Below are 21,473 nucleotides of genomic sequence, written 5' to 3'. Positions count from 1 at the left end.
GTTTCTGTGTCAAACGTTCCTAACAGTGCTTCACAGCCCCAGAATGCTTCGACTCCACCTTCAATAGGACATGGAAGCCTCACCTCAGTGTCCAGCCTGCCAAACCCACTTCTACCTCAGAGTTCCTCAAATAGTGTGATCTTCCCCAATCCGCTGGTTAGCATTGCTGCAACTGCTAATGCGCTAGATCCTCTGTCTGCCCTTATGAAGCACCGCAAAGGAAAGCCACCAAATGTGTCAGTGTTTGAACCCAAGTCAAGCTCTGAGGATCCCTTTTTTAAACATAAATGCCGATTTTGTGCCAAGGTCTTTGGAAGTGACAGTGCTTTACAAATTCACCTCCGCTCGCATACAGGTGAAAGACCTTTTAAATGTAACATATGTGGAAACCGCTTTTCCACAAAGGGCAACCTGAAAGTTCATTTTCAGAGGCATAAAGAGAAATACCCTCATATTCAGATGAACCCTTATCCTGTTCCAGAATACCTCGATAATGTGCCCACCTGCTCTGGAATCCCCTATGGGATGTCACTGCCCCCCGAAAAGCCAGTCACAACCTGGTTAGACAGCAAGCCTGTTTTACCAACTGTCCCGACTTCCATCGGGCTCCAGCTGCCCCCCACTTTACCTGGTATGAACAGTTACGGAGATTCTCCAAGCATGACTCCCATGACCAGGTCACCCCAGAGGCCTTCTCCTGCCTCCAGTGAATGCACTTCTCTATCCCCAAGCCTGAACACTTCTGAGTCGGGCGTTCCAGTGTCTGCCGAATCCCCACAGCCCGTTCAGAGTGGCTCATCTCTGACAAAGGCAGAACCTGTTGCTTTGCCTCCCACAAGCACGCGGCTTGGGGACCTTTCTGCAGGTGGGCAAGTTTCCACAGCTTCCACGTCTTCAATTCCTACTGCTGTTACGGACAGCAGCGTTGCAACAAGCCTCCCAAACCCTGTGCTTCCAGCAGTGTCTGACCAGTTTAAGGCAAAGTTTCCATTTGGTGGTCTGCTAGACTCTATGCAAACGTCAGAAACCTCAAAACTACAACAGCTAGTGGAGAACATTGATAAGAAGATGACAGATCCAAATCAATGTGTTATTTGTCACCGTGTGCTTAGTTGTCAGAGTGCTCTCAAGATGCATTACAGAACGCATACAGGAGAAAGACCATTTAAATGCAAAATTTGTGGACGTGCCTTTACTACAAAAGGCAATCTAAAAACGCATTTTGGAGTTCATCGAGCAAAGCCACCACTTAGAGTACAGCACTCGTGTCCCATTTGTCAGAAGAAATTTACAAATGCGGTTGTTCTTCAGCAGCACATTCGTATGCATATGGGTGGGCAAATTCCAAACACACCGCTACCAGAGGGCTTCCAGGATGCCATGGACTCAGAGCTTTCCTATGATGAGAAGAACATTGACACACTGAGCAACTTTGATGATGATATTGATGAAAATTCTATGGAAGAGGACCCAGAGATAAAGGACACTGCAAGTGACTCATCCAAACCCCTTATCTCTTACTCTGGGTCATGTCCTTCTTCACCACCTTCTGTGATCTCCAGTATTGCTGCTTTGGAGAATCAAATGAAAATGATTGATTCTGTCATGAACTGTCAGCAGCTGACCAGTTTAAAATCCATAGAAAATGGATCAGGGGAAAGTGACCATTTGAGCAATGACTCCTCGTCGGCCGTTGGTGATCTTGAAAGCCAGAGTGCAGGCAGTCCTGCAATGTCAGAATCTTCTTCCTCCATGCAAGCTCTGTCTCCTGTAAATAGCAATAGTGAAAGTTTCAGATCAAAGTCCCCAGGTCTCAGTAACCAGGAAGAACCACAAGAAATACAATTAAAGACAGAAAAACCAGACAGTCCACCACCAGCAACTGAAAATGGAGGCGCATTAGATCTGACATCCACCAACCCGGGAAGACCAGTCATCAAAGAGGAGGCTCCTTTTAGCCTGCTGTTCCTGAACAGAGAACGTGGTAAGTTTAAAAGTACTGTTTGTAATATCTGTGGCAAGCCTTTTGCTTGTAAGAGTGCATTGGAAATTCACTACCGCAGCCATACTAAAGAACGTCCATTTGTTTGTACAGTCTGCAGTCGTGGGTGTTCCACTATGGGTAATTTAAAACAGCACTTACTGACGCACAAATTAAAAGAGCTGCCTTCTCAGTTATTTGAACCCAACTTTACTCTAGGTCCCAGCCAAAGTACTCCTAGCCTGGTCACCAGTACAGCGCCTACCATGATCAAAATGGAAGTGAATGGTCACAGCAAGCCGATCTCTTTGGGTGAGGTTCCCTCGCTTCCAGCTGGAATCCAGGTTCCTGCTGCACCACAGACAGTGATGAGTCCGGGGATCACCCCTATGCTGGCACCCCCCCCTCGCCGGACTCCCAAGCAGCACAACTGTCAGTCGTGCGGGAAGACCTTCTCCTCAGCAAGTGCACTGCAGATACACGAGCGCACCCATACCGGTGAAAAACCGTTTGGTTGCACAATCTGTGGTAGAGCTTTTACCACAAAGGGGAATCTTAAGGTAAGAGGCCAAATAAAACCGTAAAGGCTCGGGGGGGGTTTAAGGCAGTGTACTTGAACTTAGCAGGTTTTAGTGCTGTTTGTCCCAAAGACGGGAGAGAAGGGAGCTTCAAGGAAATGCTTGCTGTATGGTGGTGCATGTTATGCTTCCACAGTGTTTAAGATAGGGACTGAAAAGTGCCTGTGCAGGCTTTAACACTGGTTCTGGGTGTACATGCACGCATCTTGTAGTTCACCTTACAGATGTGATGGCACATGCAATCAGCTGATGGATGCGTTCTGGCAGTTCTTGTGGACCAGCAGTGCAAAGTAACCTCACTATAAACATGAAATGCAGATCTCACTCAGTTCCTTGGGTGCCTCTCTAAAATTTCCATTTTCTATTCTGCTGTGCAGCCGTTGCAGACTTTAAAGCTGCTTCACACTGATTTACAGCAGGTTGCTACAGGACTGACATCTCTTATTCCCGCAGTCTGGTTAACCATCAGGACACAGCCTAGGGAATATATTTTCAATGTCCTTTTAAAAAATATTATATTTAGCAAAATAATCGATGCCTCTGACATGAGATAAAATACTATGATAATAAAGAAAGGGAAAGAGCAGAAAAAACGTCTATCTCCTAGTACTAGTACTTGGTAATCTTCAGCATGTGAAGGCTTCCAGCTTACAGGAGACCTAAGACGATACGTGCTCTTTATTCTTGTGGCGCTGCATTTGTTTTCACTGAGAAGAAGCAAATGCGCATCGAAAAATTACTACAGAGCTGGGTTTTCTTTGTATAAGGTGACTGGGCCTTAGAACCATGTCTTAACTGGAACTGGCTTGTTTTCAATGCAAACTAAAAGGTGTTTTTTAAAAAAGCAAGTGATACTGTAAGCAGCAGAAATTCAGGCCAGGTGCCTTTCCAGAAGATGCTAACTTGGGGGTGCTTCTTGTCCCCATTTGCTCCGCAGGTTCACATGGGAACTCACATGTGGAATAACGCCCCTGCACGCCGTGGCCGCCGCCTCTCCGTGGAAAACCCCATGGCTCTGCTCGGTGGCGACGCACTCAAGTTCTCAGAGATGTTCCAGAAGGATTTGGCAGCTCGGGCCATGAACGTTGACCCCAGTTTTTGGAACCAATATGCTGCAGCTATCACTAACGGTCTGGCTATGAAGAACAATGAGATTTCTGTCATACAGAACGGAGGCATTCCCCAGCTCCCAGTAAGTCTCGGCGGAGGCGCCATCCCGCCTCTCAGTAACCTTACCGGTGGCATGGACAAAGCTCGCACGGGCGGCAGCCCTCCCATTGTCGGTCTGGACAAAGCAAGTTCTGAAACAGGAGCCAGTCGTCCATTCACCAGATTTATTGAGGATAATAAAGAGATTGGCATAAATTAAAAGCATTCATTCCGAATAACTGTTAGACCACTACTTGACACACACTTGTCCTGTTCATGTACAGCTTTTGAAGCTAAGCATTAGTTTCCTGACCTAAATGCATAGGTTCCCTTTAAAGTTTTACCCATAGCAGAAATACATAACTTTGTGGCTGCTGAAAAGTCGTCTTGCAAGATCTGCATGGTACTTCTTTCAACAGTGAGTTTGACTGTTACTGAGAACTTTGAAACCTTTTAATTTAACAGAAAACAAACAAACAAATCATGGGATAACTTCATTAGAAACAGAAAGAGGCTAGTCTACATCCACTGTGCTTCTTACAAAATTTACTATCACCTGAGAAAGGGGGGCTTCATTATGGCATTCTGTCACACTTATTTGCTGGTTTTGTTCAAATTAGTTAGAAACTTGGACTATGTTTTTAGGAATCTTAAATAAGTGATTTAGTACCCCAATGCTGTGTATTATTACAGTATCCTTGTCTGTAGTATTTATAATGTTAAGATTATGCGGGTAACAGACAATATACTAGCCCCAAACTTAAATGAAGCTTTTGTACTGCAAAATACACCTGGCTATGTGATTTTTTTTTCTCTTTTTTTTTTTTTTCTTTTTTTTTTTTTTAATCAAGTTTTGTTTATTATAAATAAGTGGTTTACTTCAATGCAGGCAAAGTTGTAAAGTTTTATTGGGAAAGATAGCATGCTTTTCATGTGCAAGTACCTGTCAGTAACAAACCTTTTTTTTTTTTATTTAAGTATTTGTAGCTGCTATGTGGACAGTTGTTCTATTAAATGAAAAAAAAATGTAGTGTGGACTTTAGCTCAGTGATTGGAAAACAAGTTACAGACAAACCTTAACACCATAAATTATTGACAGCATTATAAAGAGTTGTGAGTAAATACTCCATGTTATCAAAGCTGTACAATAAAGAGGTAATGTTTGTATAATGTGGTTGCAAACTCCTAATTTATACTGTTGCACTTTTAGTATTTTGTATTAGGGAGGTTTGTCTATAATTTGAAGCTGAACAAAGGTGTAAACTATTTTATAAATAGTACTTTGACTTAAGGAATAAGGGGGAGAACCCTGTTGCAGTTTCTTGTTTTAAGGTTGAAGAATGAGAGATCTCTGTTTAACTAAGCAGAAAAGCCACAGAGAACTGTCAGATCCTTAGAAAATATAGGGCCTGCCATTTCTTAAATGGAAATGATTCATTTAACTTTTCTACAAAGCATACTTAAAAGCGTGACCACCCACCCCCAATGGAATTCTGATACATTTATCTTAGGAGTGTGATATTAATACAAGCCTAGGATAGAGGAAGAAGAACATTGTGTAGGTTTAATTTTACTGTAATCTGTTCTGTCTCTTTCATACATACCCACAAGAAAGATGTCGACTGCCTAATAACACAGAAGCAAAACAATAACTTTTGGGCAGCGTGAGTGGTAGTAGTGTACAAATATTCTGCATTTCTTTCCAACTCCTGCTGATTATCTTCTCAGATTGCTCCAAAGCACAATGTACTCTGATTAATCAAATATAATTTTATGTTGATGGCATTGTTTAAATTACACCTATTAAATAAAGGGAATGGTTCCACTCATAAGCTAGGCTGGGGATGCTGAGGAGACTGGGGCTTAATCAAAACTTGAACAGTAAATGTTTTGCGTACTACCTCATTTTTGTGCATTACAAGCATGGTGGAGTTGACACTATGAACTTCCATCCAGCAGAATTGCTTGAGGGACATTATGGGTAGCTGGGTAACAGCACAAGGAGTTTTATGCCCCTGAAGAAAAAATCAGACAGTGAGGTCTTCTCAGTTGAGACTGAAAAATAGGACAATCTTTCTTATACAACAAAAAACATTACTGTAAGAGGATGGATTATTTCTGCCATCATGTAATGGAGAGAAAAGATGTTCAAAGACTTATTAGCTGTTTGTTTCTATTGGAAATGAACAATGAACTCTACAGCTCCATTTTCTACAGTGATGAGATTGAGATATATAGATATATATATCTATATATAAGCAAAATGATATATCTGAAACATCTCTACAATATAATATCTTTTTTGCCACAGTGTGTGGGTGGTTAGGGGTGTTTCCAAGCATTGAAAAAAAGAAAACTGAGGTGGCTTACTGTTGCTGTATTTCAGCAATTGAATGTTTTTATTTATCTGTGTCATTTTTGGTGTGACTTTTTTTGTTAGTATTTGATACCATGTAGTGTTATCTCTGTTCCCTAAAAGATGTGTATAACTTCAAAAAAAGAAAGAAAAAAAAAAAGAAAAAAATGAAAAAGGAAAAAAGAAAAAAAAATATGTAAAGTGTTGTAAATAAGATGGTTGATTATGGTACAGTAAGACTGATCCCATTTTTTATTCAGGGTTAGGTTATTCCTCTCTGCATGGTGAAGAGAGACACTATTTTTATACTGCGATACCATGTAGGGCTAGGAGCCTCCCTGAACCAGCTGGGAATTGTTACCAAGATCCAATATTTTTTATTATTAAATCTTGTTGGCTTGACACATCTACTGATTGAAATGGATGTCTTAGTCTAGGTTACTATTTTTGTCATATGGAATTGAATAAAATGCAGGATGTAATATTATTTCTGAATTGCGTTCCTTGATTATTCTAATAACAGAGCAAGATAGGAGACTAAGGTCACTTGTGGTAGATTGGTGTCAATGACTTCTAATCGTCACATCTGAAAACTGGAATAAGGTCAACACCTTATATTCAGATGCTATTCTAATATATATTAACTGTGCAAAGGGGTAGAATTATTGAAATATCTTTTCCAACGAAAATATATTGTAAGAACATTTCTCACAAGACAGTAGAAGAAAAAATATTTTGGAGGGGGGAAATAGCCTTTGGAAGGACTACTGTTTCAAATTGACTGCTTTCTGAACATTTATGTGCTGTCTACCAAAAAATCCTCCTTTTCATGTTGTTTAAACATCTGCCTAATATTCACAAATTTCTCAGGAGCAGTTCAAATTCTAAAATATGAAAAAAAAAAGACAAGAAAAAAAATTGACAACTCGCATCCGTTCATTCCAAATGACATAACCTGTACGTTTAAACCCATAACTTTGTTTCTTCTCTTTTTCCAAGACCCTAATTTATCAGAGCGTGTCTAACTTTAACCAAATTATTTTTTTCACATTGATTTAAATGAAAGTATTTACATTCTTAAGGTTAGGCATGTGATTAAGTATCTCCTGCAAAAAAGCTGTATGTTTGAGTAACGTTTAAGCTGTTATAATCCAGTGGTGAATGCCTGCTGCATTTAAAACAGACAAAAGATAAATAAAAGATAAAAATCTGTATTAATCATCTTTCAGTGGCCTTGTTATGAAGAAACTTTTTTTATAAGACCTACCCAAAAAAGGTATGGATTTCCTGTGGTGACTCAACAAAGATTTGTGCTTGTGTTCTGCATGCACATCCCTGAGGCTTGCTGAGAGAAAACCTGATATGCAAAAGAGAAGGAAAGCAAAGGAGTGCTGATAGTTACAGTTCTATTCAAAACACAAGAGGCAAATTACTTGCCTTTACCTCCTCCCCCCCAAAAAAAGGGATGAAAGTAGAATGGTATCTATTTTTAAATATGTATGGGTTACTTTTTTAATTATAGGAAGACATTAAATAATAAAATGTGCTACACAGATAAAAATGGTCAAAGTCTGCTTGAATTGCAGATGTTAAAAAATAAAGCCATTTAGGAACTCTATATAATTAGAAAAATTGCTGCTTATGATTTTTTGAGGAGAGGGTTGTTTTACAACATGAAAATTCCAGCAAGGCTTTCAAATACTTATATTTTTTCCGTGAGTTATTAGAGAACATTTATGACAAATGATTGACGTAACTACTTTTTTACCTTTTTTCTTTTGTATATACTAGCCCTCAATATATTACCTGCTCCTTTAACTATTTTGTCCTTTCTATCTTGGCTTTACTTTGTTCTGCTAAAGCTGCATTTGTGTTGTTTTTGTGCTACCTTTAATTAACTTCTCTGCCTGTACTCTGTAATTTGGAAGGCACCATGTTTTACTTTTTTCCTTTTTCTCTAATGCTGCAGAAGTCAAAAGAATTGCCTGGTTTTTTATATCTAGGTATAACACTAGCATAATGAATGACGAAGTCATCAGTGATCAGGTATGTGCATAGCTCACAGGATATGCTCACAAACGTGCCATTCATACTCCTTCCAGAAGAAGGCATGAAGTTTGTTAATGTTGCTGGTATAGGGCAGTCACAGGTGACCCAGGAGGATGGAAGTTCTGATCCTAATTTCACTGCGCCTGCCTATACACCATCAGAAACTCCATGGGCTTCAGAGGAGATACTCCAGGTTTATACTGGTGCAAGAGGAACCACGTCCAGGTTCAGATGTCTTGCTTGATATGTCATCAAAACAATGGCTAGCTATATAGTATATTAAAAGTATGTCTAGGCAAATCATTCTGGACTTTATTTTTAAAAAGAGAGAAAAGAGAATACATATATTTTAGTACATACCACAGGATTATCCCAGTTTTAAAGGAGGTCCTGAAAGCTGAATCTAAAAAAAAAGATGACTGTGCCCCTTATCATAGAATTTGATGTCATCATATGAATAATCAGGCCTTTTTCACATAAATGAGTTAAAGAACCTGTAACTTTTATGCATGGAAGTAGAAGAATGTGAGAATCTTGCTACAGCTCTGCTACACAAGGTAGGCAGTTGCAGGGAAATGCCTTCCCTTTGCAGATATTAAAGGTATCAGCAGATCAATGAAAATAAAAATATGTGTTTGTGCATGTCACGGCACCAGTGTATAGTAGTTTTTTTTTTTTTTTTCACAAGGCAGAATGGCTCAATCAATGGACAAAGTGACAAATGTGAAAGCCAACAGCTTTGGGCTGTGCCACTGACATATTTTAGAGATGTGGGCAAGTCGCTAATTAGACTCTGATTCTGCTTGAGAATTAGATACTTGTGGAGCCTCTGGGCATTAGGGAGTGAACTCCCCCTTGCAGAGTCAGCTAGCACCTTGTAGTATTGGGATGAGTCACCCCATCAGTAAAGATGGGGTAATACTTTCGTACCTACCTCACAGGGGTGTTGTGAGGAATAGTTTTATGTTTGTACAGTGTTTCAAAGATGGAAAATGCTTGGTATTATCGCTGATTTTAGAGAGTTTACAGTACATGTACTATTTATTATTTTTACTCCAGTAGTACCTATGGGCTCCAGTCAGGACTGAGAGGCCTTATCCTATATGTTGTACACTCACCTACTTGGGATTGATACAAAATTTTACTCAGTAACATTTTCCAATGGAGGTATTTCATTGTCAAGTATATATTTGATTACTATAGTGGGTTTAATTCAATTATTTAGGTATTCAAATTAATTATTGGTTTTAGACCACAGCAGAGAATTATGATATCATGTTTTGTTTTGAGCTTGTATTGATTTTCAGAAAAAGTGCACCAATTTTCTATGGATAATCTAGAATCAAATCTTGCTATCAGTGGAATTCTACTGTACTTTTTGCTATTAAAGCTAAACATTAAAATAAATGTGTGTGTATATATTATTATACACCAATTTATAATATACATGTACTTATATATGTTTTAAATTTCTTTAGCTGCTTAGAGTTAATTTCAAACTGTTTTTCATAATTTGCTCAAGCATTATTCATTTCAGATGCAACTGAAACATCATGAAATGGTGTTGGCCCTCCGTAAAGACACAAAAACTGGAAATAATGACAACAAAAGTCACATTGTCACTATGATGATATTTATGAAGACTTGTGAGGAAAGCTTCTAAGTCTCAAATGTGTTAAAAACCTTCATAAAGTCATAAAAATCTTTATTTAGGCTATGTTGAAAGAAACTATTATATCAGGATGAGTCACTTACTGTATATAAGTGTGTTAAAATAAATAATTAAATCATTCCAAAAGTAATGCTTGCTATTATTTGGATGTTGAACAGAAAGTAATTTGTTTCCCACATTGGCAAACTATATTTAATATTTTTTTTTACAGATAAGAATTATTTGATTTTCAATACTATGTCAAGCAACCTCTTTAACAACCGTTCACACGCTAAATATATTAGCTCAATTAATTCTGTTGATACTCTTGTCTTCTTTTATTTGAACGTAAGGAAAGTTTTTGGTTTAGCTTTGTTTTATGGTGTACTCAATGATGTTAGCCCTAGTGATTTCACACAAGCATGTCACGGATGAAAGTTATGAGTAACAGTGGGTGAACCTAGTCTGATGAATCTTTCTTTTCCATCTGGCAATTATTGACATCTCTCCACCACCCCATTTTGGTCAACGTGTCTGTAGGTTGTTGACTTCCTTGTGTGTCAATTAGCACCCGTGGCTCAGCAATTTTGTCAATCAGCTGGCACTTGCTCTGCTACAATGCACACTTCATATGGGACCTATAGATATACTAACATAAGTGATGTATTTAAAACAGGCTGGTAGTGGAGGGTGTAAGTGAACACCTATGCTGGAATTCCTATGCCACTACTTGTCGTGTGCAGCAGATAAAATGTATACATAAAAGGATGTAGTCATCAGGAGTTATGGGACTATTTCCATTTGGTTTCTATCACTTCACACTTCGAATAATGTGTCTGATATAGGAGGTTTTGATTTTTGCTTTTTTAAACATTCCCGGTAAGAATAGTTATAAAATGATACCTCAAACAGGGGAACACACCTTTCCAGGTAAGAGTTTTGTAGGTAAAACTTCATTGAGACTTGCCCTTTCTTCTGCCCATTTTCTTTTAAATTACACTTCCCCACATAGCTTTCTGAATCACTTAAAAGTTAAAATTTAGTTCTTCACCTAGGTTTTAGTCTGCCGTCATCCCATTCAAAACAGGTTTGCTGAAACCAATGGGATTTATACTAAGACATTAGTCAATGCACCTAATGGGTAGCGAAGTCAAGTTCGCTGTGCATTTTGGAAATTTGCTTAAAAGAAAATTCTGTTAAATCTTCAAACTGGCAGTACTTTCCCTTACTCTGGGCAGTCCAGTACTCCACAGTTTACCCTAATGACACGTGCCAACCAGTATTACACATTGAAAGGATTTTTCTTTTTTTTTTTTTTTAAATATATATCAAGCATCCTATAACAATAGATCAAATTCCAGCCTAGCAGAAGTTAGATTAAACAAGGCTGCTAATCTCTGCATCCTACTTCTTTCCTCTTCCCCACCCCTACTACCTTTATGAAGCCGTTTGCCAGTCTTTCTTCTGCAATACTGTATCTTCTACTGATCTCCTGTGAAGTAGCACTGCTATGGTCATTTCTTCGGTTTCATTGTCTACCTATGCGTGGCCATGTTCTTCATGTGTTTCTTTTAAGGTAGTGTTAGATTTGCCCCATGCACATATCTGTCTTTGTATTATATTGAGATTTCTTTTTATTTTTTTTTTATTTTTTTTTTTAGGCCAGGTCATGTTGTCCCTACTCACATCTCCACCTAATTCCGATTAATTCCTCTTGTTGCGACTAGGAGTGGAAAATGTTGCACAATATAGCAAAATCCAGCACCCTGAAACTCAAAAGAATTTTAACATATTTGTCCAGCTGGGATTACTGCACACTCACATATTGATGCAGTCAAGTTTATCAGCTTCAACTCTGTGTCTGTGGTATGTATAACTAGTTCCACTCTTGATTCCTTTATAGCTGGAGACTTTCAGGCTGATCTTGGTTTTCCATACTTTTAAAAAATAACAGCGTATTAGTTTTCCCCAAAAGATGTATCAAAACTACATTTACTTAGTGGTTTTCTGTGCAACAAGCAAATTGTAATAAGGAATAACTAAACTTTGCTATTATTTGAATGGAACCACTCACGTGAAGTGCTGAGACAGAAGTAAGGCTCAAATGAGTACAATAGTAGTTTTTTCTTTCTGCCTTTATATCTCCAGTGCTAAATAGGAGAGAAATTATCATATATCACAGGAAAAGAAACCAATATAGATATCATGACAATAGCAGTGTTCAGGACAAAAATGGGCACAGTACCAGAATAAAAGAAAACATAAAATATAAGAATTTGTGATACTAGCACCAGATTTTTAAAGTATACATAACAAAGAAGCAGAACCATACTCCTACGCAACTAACACAAAAGATTTTCCTAATAATCATGATTTATATTTTTTTCACAAGGATTCACTTCTTTGAAGTCAACAAGAGCATCTGGGGGAAGCTGAGTGGTGTGACCCTCAGTGCATCTTCTTGTTAAACTTTCTCATCAGCTCAGGAAATGCTTCTGATTTGGCATATTCAGTCATTAAGGTGGGGGAACTCCTGAAAGCTGAAGGATCGTCTAATCAATGTGTGAATATCCCAAGCACATTTCCAGCCTACCCCTACTCCATGGTCTTAGATTAAAATGGAATATTTGAGTATTTCTAAAGTTTATCATAGGGCTCCAAAACAGGAATGAAAATGACCCTTAGCACATCCTGATAATCACAGCTATAAAAGGCCTTATTCTAATCTCTTATAGCTAGCACAGGTATTATTCTAATTTCTACAGAATCACTCCTGATTTACACTGGTATGAGCAAAATCAGATGATCTTAGTGACTGTATCATCCCTTTTTCATCAGAGTAAGCCCCTTGTCTTTTTTTCTTAAACTGCAAATCTTTCAGTGCACTTTTACTGTTAAAATTTAGAGTACATACTGGCACAAACATACAAAAGGTATACCTATGCTACAGTATGTAACAGACCTGGGCTCATTCTCGGGGCCACCTGGCCCAGCAGAAGTTGTGTCTATACCATTTCAAGCCCTTTTGCACCCTTGGAAAAGGATAGTTACATCCAAAGTGAAGATTTGGCTTGGCCCTTGGGTATTGGGTAGGAGCGTGTCCCTCAGCCCATGCCAAAACTGCCTGGAAAGGTGTTGCTGACAGATGGGGCAACCCCTGACCTCCTGCCCTGGCCATGGACAGTTCGAGGAGATCAGCAAAGCAAACATTTCTATCCTGAGGAGGGAGATTTGCTTTTACATGGAGTCATTTTCTATTCTGCCTTTGCATAGCTGTACTTCTAAAGTCGTTGGAATTAATTCTTTATCGAACCACTCCTTTTGCCACCTTTCTCTCTTGCCACTAGGAGTTTGACTCCTCTTATGTGGTTTCATGGTTCATGTCTCATGCTCTTGGGAAACTGGGCTCCTTCCACCAACTCTCATGCATGAAAAGAGAATCACTCCTTGTAGGTTTCCTGAGGAGTTTCTCTAGATTCAGTAAAGCGGGCAGAACACCTTTTAGGATTTGTTTATTCATTGGTTTATCTAGGTATGTTATCTAGTCCATCTTATTTCAGCATAAGAACACATGGTTATTCAAGAATAATATTTCCTGAATACTTGTGTAGACAGAGTAGTCCCTTAAGGAACGAATTCAATTAGGCTAAAATACACTATGTAGCAATTCAATAACAAAAATCCTGGGAGGCAGGGGAAGAAGAGCCTTGCCAATTGCTTACACACAGTATGCTGGATGACAACTAAAGACTTCGTGCTGTGGCATATTTGGCACATGCTGGCCTACAGTTATGCCTAGCAACTCCCAACGTTTAAGCAGTTCCTTACCAAGGTTTTAATCAAGAAAAAAAAAAAAAAAAAGGCACATGGTTTGCAAATTAGTAAAACAATAGGCTTCCTTTAAAATCTCTTTGGGGACATTCAGTCTTACAGAATGCCAGCATGTAAGAAAATCAATTTATCTTCCATTTTCGCCAAAAAAAGTGTCAGTAGGTGTTTAATTTACCATTTCACTACCCCAAACACAGGCTGTTGGATTCAGAACTATAACTTAAAAAACCTACTCCCAAAACCTGAAATGCACATGATTTTGCAGATTTGACTTGGGAATTGCAATAGATTCAGCATTTAGTCTGCATTTCTCATTCCTATTGTTAAAACACTTAAACGTTCCTTCTAAGAAGGTTGATTACATGCATTTTAAAGGGGCTAAACATTCTACCATGTTCTTAAAATTATATACCTCCACTGTATATTCTTTTGAGAGGATAATACCTTGCAAAAATGCCTAGAAATCTTCTTTGGCTCTGCCTGTAGTCCAGTGAGACTATTCTTCTCATTTTCCACTTCAAGTGCAATCTCCTCTAGAGAAACATATCTTGTAAAATGTAGAGGCATTGCTCATTTTTTACAGACAAATCCTTCAACATTTAAAGCCTACTTCAAATCATTATAGTGGCTATTCAAATGAAAACAAAACCCAGAACCTGGCAACACTGCACTAAAATAACATGGAATTGAAAGATCATTATGCCAATACCCCAGTGTTATCTGCTATTCAAGCTCCTGTTCTTCTGATAGCAAAGGTATTCTGCCTGCCAGAGCATTAAGCATTCTTCTGCAGTTTCTGAGGAGGTGTCTGCCAGTCGAACCTCCTGACTGCTGCCGGGGTTAAGTCTTTGGAGGCCTGAGACATTGATACAGATTTCTTAGCATTGGCTTTTATGGAGAATGTTAAAATGTAAAGTTTCACTCAAATGCTTCCAATGAATTGCCTTGTTTTACTTGTCTCGAGTCACAAACAAAAACCTTGGCTAATTAAATAAGAGCCAAAAGCAGATTTCAGCTGCTGAAATCATGCCACGGCTAGGGATCTGTGCTGAGATGCCATTCATGGTCTACAAAGGTTAGAACTTGGCCACTGGGTTGGGATCCTTGAGCCATACCGTATCTGACTGCTGAACAAACCACCCAGTAAAAGAGCAAGACGTTAACAGGGTGTTGGAAAACAGGAGAAAGCTCCTCTTGCTCCATTTCAAAACAGAGATATGACTGTTCTCCTGAGCACTTCAAATCGATGTGCTATTGTTTTCATGATTACAGTGTTACAATACAGCTGAAGCTTTGCCAATGATTTTTATATGGATTTTTCTTGTTTTGTTTTGAACTCATCTATATGCCAGTTCATTAACTTGGGGTAAGCTTTTCTCAGCTTATATTTGACTTTTGCTATCATTATTCTAATAAATGGCTTCTTTCCATGTTATTTTGTATGCTGGCAATTTGTATTTTTCTGTTCACAGTATGTATTCCTGAATAACTAGCTGTAGCCTAAGTGAAAGCATTCAGAGAAATAACGAGCACCCATCACATTGCTGGTTTTGTTTGTTTAGACATCAGATACTGTATTCTTTTATATTCTTAGTTTCAGCTGCACTGGCTAGGGTTTTACCCATTTTTTCTTTTAATGTACACCCTTAAGTAGGGGTGCAGCCACTAAAATGACCTCATATTTGATAGCTGATACTGTGTTCTGAAACCAAACACTCACTAGCTTGTGCCCAAGTCTGAAGCTATATTACTCCCGGAGTGATGTATACTCATTATATATTTCTCTAGGAGTTATTTTGTGGTTGATGGGTAGGAACTGGGAGGGTATTTTTTTCTCCCCAAATGACTGAGATTTAGTTACTTATTGAAAATTTGCTATCAAAATGATCAGAAAAGGTTGTTTAAAGTTATAGCAAAAGCTGGAGGCAATAACTGGCATTAGGTGATGTAGGCAGCCTTACCACAACTCAGAATTAAGTAAGGAAAGGACAGGAAGATGCATGGGATGAGACAGAAGAAGAGAAGAAAGGAGGGAAGGAAATGGAATGGTGATATAAAGAAGTGATGTAGAACTGGGCTGTTACACATTTAGGAAAAAGTCTTTATACAATGTCTACAAAGAAACAAGACAGCAGTAGTAATACATAGTGCATATATGTTGCGTACAGACTGCATATTTTTTTCATTTTTTTAACTGTTTTATTTTGTTTATATGCCTTAATACAAACTTAACTTACAATTTATTACTTTTCTCAGTATTTCACATTCTGAAAGCCCTGGTTTTGTCTCAGTGTCAAACTTTAAAGCTATAATTTCTTCACTGACTGCTATAAACGTTGGCCTATTGCAAGTTACATTAGTACAATAACAAACTACATGGGCTCATTCTGAATATATGAAGTGCATCTCAGCTAAACAAAGCACTTATCCAGGACTATCAGTAGCACTTCAGGTCCCATTGCCTATGTTCTAGTCTCACAAAACTGGCCTTTGAGCCCTAATGCAAGGTTCAACTGTTGCTGTAACCACGGCAAACTGTGTATTTGATGGGTTTGTTGTAATGTGTCTTTATTTTCTTTGAAAACACCGGTAGACCTGCCACAGGCAATTCTTCTTTTCAAGTGCTGCTGGACAGATTCAGGGAGAGATTTAAGCTGGGCGGACTGGTGGAGTCCACCAGACTCAGAGCAGGTCTACTCGACTTGTGTCTTCAAGAGACAAAAAGGCTGAAAAAAAGATGGGGAAGCAGGCAGCCACACCTCAGAGATGATGGAAGAAATGTCATAGGGATGTAGGAAAACTCAGCAGAGCTTTCTCCTTCTTAGTTAGTGAACTGGCTGGAATGAAGGACCCACCTACGAGGCTGCTGTAGAGAGAGAACTGAATAGAACACACTAGCTCCTTTAGGGATATTTTTTCTATTTAAAAGCTTGTTGTAAGTGTTCATTCAAATAAAACTTATCTATCCTGAGCTTAAAATCTGAGGTGGAAAACAGGATGAGGAGGAGGGAGGTCTACCACAAAGCTGTAGTTGAAAGAGCCTTGTCACCTTTTGCACATGCAGAACACCAGAGCTTTCTTAGGCTACCACCAGCTCTAGCAAAACTCAGTCTTCGTGTTTGTTCAGCCAGTGTACAAATCCAGCTAGAATGTAAGGCCTATTTCTTCATGGGTTTGAGTTTCTGCAACTCCAAGTGTCTGCATGGGGTAGGGTAAGAAGGAAAGGAGGGAAGCTAAAATCTGTCCTAGAGAAAATAGTAGTAGTGGAGATCTGAGGTAACAAAGAGGTGGAAATGGGAATATAGTTCCCCATGCTCTAGCAGGACGTGAAGGCATTTCTTCTAATACGCAGCTCACTGCAGTTAACTGCCTCTAGGCTGATTTCTAACTTTCTGACAGCATTTGAAACTAATCAGGAAATGCTGTTGATGGAGAGTATAGGTTTCCACTCCTGTACACCTTCTTCCCATGAAAAATGGACTATAACAGAGCCTGAGGTTGCATTTGCTTTTATACGGTGCCAGACACAACTTAAAATAGTGATTGTAAAGAGAAAGCAACAAACTTTGATTCCTGTGGAGCTTTCCTCAGCAAGCGTGGTGGTTGAAGTATTGTGCCAAAGCCGTCATATATGCACCTGAGAAGGGGGGAGTGGGATGTGGGGAGAGGCTCACACCTGCCACCTCTGAGCCTCCCTGGGCCTGGATTACTTTCCCTTGGTGGCATAGTTAATGTTGCTGCTATTCTCTTCTGGGGAAGTATGGACGGAGTAGCTGGGAAATTAAAAAGTTTGAAATTGGATGAAATGAAAGTGTTCTAGTCTGGGCAGAAAGAATGGATTTACTTATAGGCATTGGCCAACCCCGTTCCTGCACATGTGCAAGCATACATTGTACTTGTACTCAAATCAGAATGATACATTTTAAAACTATATTTAAAGAAAGTGCAAATAACTGTTTAACTACCCAATTTCTGAAACACCTGTATTTTCTACAATGATGACTTGTGTTCTCCTATGCCACCAACTTCTGAATTCAGCTGTCTGCGTTTTGCTTTCTTCTGTATCACTTGCTTATGCCAAGGATGCTTAGGGTTGATCTGGCTGTCTAATGCTACTGAGATCCTGGATACATGCGCATTTTCTACTCTCCCCCCCTCTTTTTTTCCCTTTTAGTTACTGCCACTGTTTGTGAACCATTGTAACTCCACTTCTGCTGGTTTAATTAAAATTACCTATGGAAAACAAAGACATGAGATCTGGCAGTCAGGGAGCTCAGGGAGAAAAGGTGGTCTGTTACTGAATAAAGTGATGCTTGAGAGGTGCTATTCTTTATGCATCATCATGATCATCAGATAAGGAAGAATCATATGACACATTGCAAGAATGCTTTGAAGAAAGTGAAATTCTAATCCTTTCCCAACATAATCATAATGTTGTAAGTGTATCCCTTTATACAGTGTAAAATTGATTTTTCTTTCCTGTTAAGATCTGTACAATTTCTGTTCTACATACATTTTTCTTCAAAATTGCCTAGTTCTCAGTACATTGTTGTTCTTTCTCTCCTCCTTTTGCTAAACCCATTCATTTTTTATTTATTTTATTTGCCGCTCTGACCCTTGGTAAGGTTAAAATGATTATTCAGCAGTTGTGCACTGTTGAATTACCTGTCTTTTGTTCCATGGTCTATTTTGTTGTTAGTGCACTCCATAGACGTCTTTGGCTCAATTATCACTGATATTGTTAATCTCCGGGCTACTCAAGATGAATTCCCAAACTGTATAAAGATGACATTTGTCTTTTCTATTCTTAAAAGACTAATTCTTTTGACAGAAATCCAGGAAACTTCAGTCTGTGAATGAATAAGGTAAAAAGGACATAGTAATGATGTGATACCTTTTATCACACTGACATTGTAACTTGATTCTATTATAACTACTCTTAGGAATCTAACTGATATCGTAGTCCGATAAAAAGTATGGCAGCCTTTATTTTATGTAACAAAAATCTAGCTTGTTCACATACACTGCTGGACCTCAGCTGTCAGAATTTGGTCAAAGGAGTGCAAAGGGCCATGCTCCATTCTCAGAAATAACTTCTATGTTTAGAATTGTAGAGAGTCCCACAGATGTCCCATGATATGAGGAAACTTTAATGATAAAACTATCTTGAGGGGGCAAACTATTGTACTTCTGAGTTCTCATGGGGAGGCAAGTGTGCTGGAATAGTGGTGTCTTAGCAACTTGCTTGACTTTCACATCAGCTTGAACTGAGTAAAGCTTATGGTTCTGTAGTTCCCTTTAGAGACCTTAACATACATTGGGGTATATGTGATTTGATCAAAAATGCCAAGAGCAGCACCCATCAGGAGCTCAAGGGAGATGACCACCCATAAACACTGCCGCTTTCAGCACTTAATGCACTCTAATACTTTAACACTGTAAGCCTAATGCATATGAAACATAGGTAGTAGGCAGATTTTTCTGTCTGGTCACTAATCTCATTATGGATTTAATACCGTAACTCAATGCAAATGTGAATGTTAATTTTCTAAGCCCATTTCTTGCCTTCCTCCTGCTTTTCTGGCCTTCCACTCCTCAACCTCCCCATAGATTATTTTTTATTCCTGCCTGTTCCATGTTTACCTGCCACAACTCTCCCTAAACCTTCTCTGTCACCTCACATCCCTCCTAAGCCCTGGCACAATATTCAAATCTAACACCGGCCTTTATAAAGAAATGCCTCACACCCTTGGCTCCACTCACACTACCTGCTAAGGCAGGAGAAGTTGTGTATCTTTTAGACCAAGATTCATTCCCACTTGCAGAGCTTCCAACTGAATCTCCTGAGTGAACTAGTTATGGCCTTAGCCTGATTAGGTGGCTCAGATAGGACTTAGATACATGGCATGAAGGAGATTATTCAAAAAGGAGGATTAGACAGATAATAGTTAAATTGGCAGAGAGTCTAACCCTGTGCATGTGCAAGAGGGAACTGTCAGGGGAGCTGTCAGGGGACTTCTCTCTCTTTCTTGTATGTGGCTGCTGGGATAAGATAGATGGGGAGGCCTGTGAGGTGAAATGGATGTGTGGAACTGAGTAGGGATTAGGCATAGCTCTCTAATGCCTCCTGACACAGCCAAGTTAGACCACTGAGTCCCACTCTTAGCCTTCACAGGACCCCTAAAATGGGAGTGGGCCTAAAGTATTAAAGATTGATACAGACACTGTACTAAGAATCATCAGTCAATTTTTAGTATTTAACAAAATATACACTGATGGATGTGTATGCAATGTAGATATGTATCCATAGGACCTTATAACATGCTTTATGCTTCTATGGCTGTTTCATCTGTCTGAAACAAATTCGCTATGCTCCTATAAAAGTTATTTCCACTGCAAGTGCAAGAACAGCTAGGGCTGTTCTTTTGCTGTTCTTTTGTCTTTTCCTCTTTTTTTATTTTTTGGCAGGTGGTCCATGGTAGTGGCACCAATAATATAGAAAAATTTAATGTTTGGCCACAGGTGCCTCAGTCACTTAGGACTTTCAGTAAGGCTAGAAGACTAAAGCTTCTATTTGTTAAAAGGATCATACTCTTACATTGTTTCTAAAAAGACTTCTCAACTGTCTTTGACTATAGCTTCTTTTTATTTAGTGTGACTTCTTTACCATTTTTTTTCAGACAGTGTACTGATCAGAGCAGATTTTATTTGTCTAATACTCTTTATCAGGGTATTTTAAAATTTCAGCTGACTTGAAATCAAGCTGCTCTTTCCAAATTCATGCCCCATAGATGAAAACATTGCCTTCAACCGCTGCTTGCAAGGCTTTGCACATTTGAGATCCATTCAGCCTTCGCAATCCCTGGTTTTCTTTATCTCCTAACTAGTTGTATTGTAAATGCACTCATGAAGTGTGATATGTTTACACATTGTTTACAGCACAATATGGTGCTATTTACAGTTAAACTGGGATTTTGTATTTTTTATACCTGGAGAAGGACCAAAACCAAGATCTTCAGAGAAGACAGATTCATTATGCAGACACATGCTCATGAGGTAGTGCTGAACCTGGCTCCACGAAAATGAGCATGACCAAAGTCCACTGAAGTGACAAAATGACTTGCCATGCATTTGAGCTTAAAGATATAACTGCATCAAGAAGTGCAATTAAATCCTTATCACTTACACGAAAGCCAGCAAGGAATACGACCCTGTGTCAAGCTGGGCTGTTGTCTCAGAAATCTCTCTGTTGCTTGCTTGCTTTATGCTGTGAAAAAATAGAGGGCCTCAGTATCTTTTTCCACTTAATTGTGGCCTTTTGTGTTGGCTTCAAGAGAAGTCAATGGCTTGCTGAATCATTAGAACCATTTCCTATATCACTTTTTTTTTTTTTTTTTCCCAATCAGGTTGAACTCTAATTTTGACAGAACTGCAACCCAGAGTGCAATGCTTGCATAAAGATAATTTCTGAAATGTAAACACGATGCATGAAAATTTAAAATATCTGCCAAATTAAGCACATCAGGATGTATTCCTTATGAGCCTCATTTACTTCTCTGGTATTTTTTCTAAGGCACCAGGTCTTTGCTCACTCAATAAATAAATAAATCTAATTATTGTGTGGTGGAAGAAAGAGTTTCTGTTTTTTAAGTTATCCTGACTGACAATAAAACAGCAGTGCTGCTCAGAAAATAGCCAAAAGCATTGCATTTATTCTGCTATTGCATTTTCTATGTGCTTCTTTTGAATGGTAATTATTTACTTTATTTTTAGACTGGATATGCTTGTCTATATTTACCCACACTCAGACTTTTCTGGTTTTGTTTCATCACATTACATCTAAACTCCTGAAAATATAGGCACAACTTCAACTATTTT

At 38.8% G+C, this 21,473-nt stretch overlaps 1 protein-coding gene across 2 annotated transcripts in view; it reads left to right on the top strand.

Moving 5' to 3' along the window:
- The window catches only part of SALL3 (spalt like transcription factor 3), a gene marked incomplete at both ends in the record, with an annotated part of 19,561 nt that extends 15,633 nt beyond the window's left edge, over positions 1–3,928 (top strand). The window contains 3 exons of one of the 2 annotated variants that reach the window (XM_082045563.1): positions 1–1,984; positions 2,201–2,541; positions 3,497–3,928. The exon at positions 1–1,984 is cut by the window's left edge and continues 953 nt beyond it. In XM_082045563.1, the coding sequence (XP_081901689.1) occupies positions 1–1,984; positions 2,201–2,541; positions 3,497–3,928 (2,757 nt within the window). Of the gene's footprint in view, positions 2,542–3,496 lie in introns of both variants that reach the window. The other variant, XM_082045562.1, reaches the window with a different exon arrangement.
- Between the last annotated feature and the right edge of the window lie 17,545 nt (positions 3,929–21,473).

Source organism: Streptopelia decaocto (assembly GCF_964273445.1).
Source record: "Streptopelia decaocto genome assembly, chromosome: 2".
NCBI lineage: Eukaryota > Metazoa > Chordata > Aves > Columbiformes > Columbidae > Streptopelia > Streptopelia decaocto.
This window is presented reverse-complemented; position numbering and strand designations above follow the sequence as displayed.